The sequence below is a fragment of the Gavialis gangeticus genome, unplaced genomic scaffold, assembly GCF_001723915.1.
Source record: "Gavialis gangeticus isolate Ggan-Ray unplaced genomic scaffold, GavGan_comp1, whole genome shotgun sequence".
NCBI lineage: Eukaryota > Metazoa > Chordata > Crocodylia > Gavialidae > Gavialis > Gavialis gangeticus.
Window position 1 is genome coordinate 23,507,418 of NW_017728994.1, and position 5,222 is coordinate 23,512,639.

Sequence of the window (5,222 nt, forward strand, 5' to 3'; positions counted from 1 at the left end):
GGGGGGGGGGGGGGGGTGGAAGCCTGCTGGTCACATTGGAAACACATTTTTAAGGCCAAATTCTTCTGATATCCCTTCCCTGCAGCAGTTTCTTCAGACATGTTAAGCCTCCAATTCCAGGCCAAGACCAAGTTTATGGCCTCCGGCATTGATGCTCTTCCCATCTACCAAGGCAGAGAGTGTAAGCTTCACACCTGTAAGAATAAGCAATCATATGTTTAAAACATGTCATCTGAAGCTACCTGCTGTCATGCAACTAGACTACTGATTTTATCACAAGTTCTAGTTAATTAATTACTCCTCAAGCTATTCCTCAATTAAAAAAGGAAATATGTAGGTGAATTCCATTGAGATTTAAAGTTGGTCATACAAATAACCAAACTGGAAAACAGTTCTGGACACTAAAAATTACCTGGGACATAACAGGCAAAAACCTGCCTGCTACTTATTTAAACAGTAGGCAGGCCAAATAATTAAAACTTAGGGCTGCACTGATGGAGATTTTTGGCGCTGATACCAAGAGCCGATATTTAAGGAGGTATATTGGGCTGATACAGATCCAATTTCTGATACAGCTGCCTCCAGTTGGTAAACCAGGTGTAGTGGAAGGGGAGGGGACCAGATCAACACCCCCTGTGGTAAGGGGGCAGGGACTGCCCAGGCAGGGGGGTCCAAAGCTGCACCTCATGGGGTGGGGGGAACTCCTGCTGCTGCTTGCACCCCAGATGGCATGTGGGGGGGCATCTGCCCCCTGGATCTGCATGGGGCAGGGGAGGCTGTAGCCAGGGCTACGGTGGGGCTGGACTCAAAGCGGGCACTGGTGGTGCTGGGAGGATGCTGCATCCACCCGAAATTTCGCTACCGCCACCAGCTGCCCAGCACAGCCCCAGCTCAATACCCCAGAAAGAGCCGGGGCTGCGGCAGCGGCACTGGGAGCAGAAGCCAAATTAGAGGTGGATGCGGCATCCTCCCAGTGCCGCCAGTGCCTGCTTCAAGAGCCCTGTGCAGCCCTGGCTGCAGCCCACCCCATGTAGATCCAGCGGACATACACCCCCCTTGTGCCCTCCCAGGGTACAAGCAGCAGCGGGAGCTGCCTCCCCTTTCCCCACTCCACCCACATAAGCCATGGCTCCAGCCCCTGCCCCCTCCCTCACCGTGGGGGCACTGATCTGCACCCCCTTGCCCTTTCTCTTCCTCCCACACCCTCTTCCACCACACTGGACTGACCAGCTGGAGGCAGCTCTTCATGCTGCTGGCTGTGCTCCTTGCTGCTCAAGTGCTGTTTTGTGGCTGAGCTCAGCACAGGAATTTATCGGCTAAATTACTGGCCCCACTGGGCCAATATCAGGTGCATCCAGTTTTCTTTATAAAAAAAAAATATATCGGTACCGATCCGATCTCTGACCAATAGATCAGTGCACCTCTAATTAAAAGCTACCTTAACTTTACATTAAGAATATACTGCAACAGCATGTAAAATCAGGGAAAAATACTAATTTTGGAAATTGGAAATGAAGTATATAGTCATGCCAGTACCCAGCATACATTTCCTGGACCATCAAGGGTACAACATCACTCCAATACTACCATTAAACTACTGGGCATTTTCAATTAGGCTAAAACATGTAGGGTACTGTCAACAGAAATACTCTCAGCATTAAAGTACTATCTCATCTTCATTATAGAAGCATATTATTACTTTGCAAACGTGAAAGCATTTTTTCTGGAAGACAAAGTAAACATTTGCTGTACACAACATACACTACTGTCACAAAGATCAGCAGTTAGCCTCGTCATTCTGAAGAAAGAAAATACAAGCAGTTACATTTATGTAATCTAGCCATGCATGAACAGAACCAAAGTCTATAGTTTTGGGTTCCTAGGCATGGCTGGAGCAATGATTCATTCAAAAAATATTTACCTGGCCTTAGGGTCTGGGTGTAACCCACTCCAACTAGACTAGCATTGTTCACTTTTGCCTGAAACAAAAGGAAAAGCAGTAATTAAAAAGAAAAGTTCAAGAAATGCTCTCTGATATAATCCTATAGGAAGGGAGAATATTGTCATCCAACAGTCATCACAGCTTCAGCAAGATGTTTATAGTTTCAGGATTTCTGTACTTACTACCTAAACAGCTTTTATTTCCTTCTAAATTAAATATCACCATTACTTTGCATGTGGCACTGATGCCAGATGAAATAGTTATGAGAGGGTGGCTACAAATCCTCCTCAGAGATGCATTTCTAACATAACACTAGTTAACAGAAAATATTTGTTTTTGGGTCTTTTCTAGGAAGAAACCCAAGCCAATCCTCATGATACTCCTGAAATCGACCGCTTCAGAACAAGCTACAATATGTGATGAAATATCTTTAAAAGAAAAACTTTATTTATGCCTCCAATCAAGGAGCAGCCAATTACTGAAGCTCTGCATATATTGTTATACTGACTGCCATAACCTCAAATCAATAGGATGTAGAGTAGTGTATTAATCTAGGTTATAACACTTATTCCAGATCACAAGATATAGTTTGAAGGAGAAATTACAAATGCAATAAACTCTCTGGTAACCAGCACCTTACAACCCGGCATGCTGTTAACTGGCATGCCGGCTTGTAAGGAAAAGTGAAACTGGAAGCGCCCACCATGGCACTTCTTGTTTCTCCAAGCCCCCACAGCCTGAGGCAAAGCAGCCTGTGCTGCTAAGCCCCCACAGCTCCAGGGCATAAGAGGCTACGCGGGGCCCGCCTCCCTGTCCCACGGGGCCCGCAGGGCCTGCAGAAGAGATGCCCCAGACACAGCGAGAGAAGCGGCAGTCAGGGCTGCTCAATTAACCAGCAGATTTTGTTATCTGGCATCCCCCATTCCTGGTGGATGCTGGATAACAGAGCTTTTACTGTTCAAGTAACTGATCCAAGCTCCATTAAGCTATGGAAAATTGAATGAGAAATGGAAGTAGCCACCGGTATCGAATTCTTATCATGTGAAACTGTTGAAGTTACCCCCAAAAAGTTTAACACATTTGGAGCTGGACTGCTGTTGGTATAAGTGCAATACTTCCAAGTATCAGTCACAGTAGTTACATACTACATTCTATTTTACTTGTTAATACTGACCTGTGAAACATTATTTATGATACAGAGGAGGAAAAATTAATTTATTAGGGTGTGGAACATTTAAGGAAAATTTACAAGCCTGTCTGCATAGATTGTGATGGAGATACTAATGGAGCTGAACCCAAGGAGATACTTACAGAGATAGAAGCAGTAGAATCCAACTGGTATTTAGCTGCGATACCAAAACGAGTGCTGTTGCTGCCTGCTGTCCAAGCTAGATTTACAGCAGTTTCAAGGTTGTCACTCACTTTCTGGTAAATTGAGCCACCAAATTCTGACCCATCATTGCTGCAAAATATTTTCAAATATAAGAATTATGGAAAATAAATCCCCTAGAATTGGTTTTTTTCACGTTTTTCAACCAACTCATGTAAAAGACAAGAACAGAATATTCAAAGTTTTCCATTAAAAAAATGAAAGTAGGAGGAGGGCAATATAATGTTAAAAGTTCATGGAAGAGCCAATCTCAAAAAAACAAAGCAACTAATATGAACCATTTGAAACAAAGGATACAGAAAAAAAAAAAATCAAAGGAATAAAACAGCAAGCTAAATTTGTAGTAACTGGATACCTAATGTTTTGAAAAGTAGCATCATATCAAATAGTATTGAAGAAATATTTTAAAAGGGGGAGGTTTATTATTTTTAAGTGCAATGCCAATTTCAACTCTTTTTATTAATTTTGCAAGCAATTTACTGTAGATCTGGATAGTGCTATTTGAACTTGCTTTTATTTTCTTAACTCCACTCCCTCTCAATCCCCTCCTTTTTACAAGGTTAAGACAGGGAACAAATTTGTATTAAAAGGACATAACATGCAAATGGCTTCCTAATGCAGCACGTAAGTGGAATATATTTGTTACTACACTAACAAATGACATGCACAAACATTTAGACTGCAATTTAGTAAGGCATTTTCAAACAAATCAGAGGATGGACAAGGACTTCTACATAGAAAAAAACCATCAACAGAATAAGTAAACTAATTATTTTGCCACATAAGGGTAAGTTTCTTAAGTCTGAGTGCTTTGAATAGCTGAGAACAGAGAGACTTTTCAATTACAGCAAGAATTAAGAAACATTGATAAAGCATATTTAAACTATGTAATGGGCTCACACCTATTTCTGGTAGGGGTGCAGGTTTGTCATAACAGTACAATTCTCTCCATCTTACAGCAGAAGACAGTCTACTTGGTAAAGACTACTGAAATACTATATTTCGATTTTTACCACTCTGTAAAAGTGCTGTGCACTTGAATCTGACATTACTTTATACAAACACCACAAAAACCCTAGTTAAGTCAAAGGCATGGAAATGGCTAAGAATGATGTTAAGAAGTCTCAGCTGTTATTCAGAAAGTGACATATTGGTTAACTGAGCAAGAAGTTTTTTTCCAGACTCTTCATAAACGTTTCACAAACTATAGCCATTCATTCAATATATGACATCTTGTCTTCCCAAACAGCCTTAAAAAAACCCCAATTACTCACACATTAGTGTGCAGCTGGAAGTCTCCAGTCTTGTAACCCACAGAGAAATTATTCCTTGTTAACTTCGATTTGGCACTATCAAAAGTCATCTGATAGCCAGCAAGCCAACCTTCATAACCAAAAACAGCTGAACCATGGATCGCAGGTCCGGCAAAATCAAAGTCAACATCACAACCCAGGTTTACACATTCACGTTTATAAGATGATTTAATTTTGCCACTTTTCTTTCTGGGAAAATAAAATTAAAAAGTTACTTTACAAAAGCTTAATTCTTCATCCAAGAAGTTCAAAATTAGATCTCTACTAATCTGCAGTGGGTACACAAAAGCCAAAGTATAAGAGTTGTCAAGAATGGAGAAAGACAAAACTGACCAGTTAAGAACGCAGAAATATAAATAACGCATAAAAATGGTTTTTAAGGAAATAAATATTACACATTTAGACCGATGACAAATATGAGAATGAGACAAACAAAAAACCCAAGAAAACTCCCATGCTTTACCAGAAGCAGCAGCATGTTAGTTCAACCCAGCACTGCAATGCCTATATAGATTGAGTGTTTCAGTGGGGTTTTCTGGCACTTTTACCTAAGCTGATTCAATTAGCTATTATATAA

General features: G+C 41.2%; 1 protein-coding gene across 1 annotated transcript in view; it reads right to left on the minus strand.

Annotated features, from left to right (window-relative positions):
• Window positions 1-82: 82 nt before the first annotated feature.
• The window catches only part of VDAC2 (voltage dependent anion channel 2), a 14,579-nt gene continuing 9,439 nt past the window's right edge, over window positions 83-5,222 (minus strand). The window contains exons 6-9 of the mRNA XM_019502370.1: window positions 4,607-4,834; window positions 3,254-3,404; window positions 1,922-1,979; window positions 83-194 (exon numbers count right to left, since the gene is read on the minus strand). Of these exons, the coding sequence (XP_019357915.1) occupies window positions 103-194; window positions 1,922-1,979; window positions 3,254-3,404; window positions 4,607-4,834 (529 nt within the window). The 3' untranslated portion in view covers window positions 83-102. The remainder of the gene's footprint in view (window positions 195-1,921; window positions 1,980-3,253; window positions 3,405-4,606; window positions 4,835-5,222) is intronic.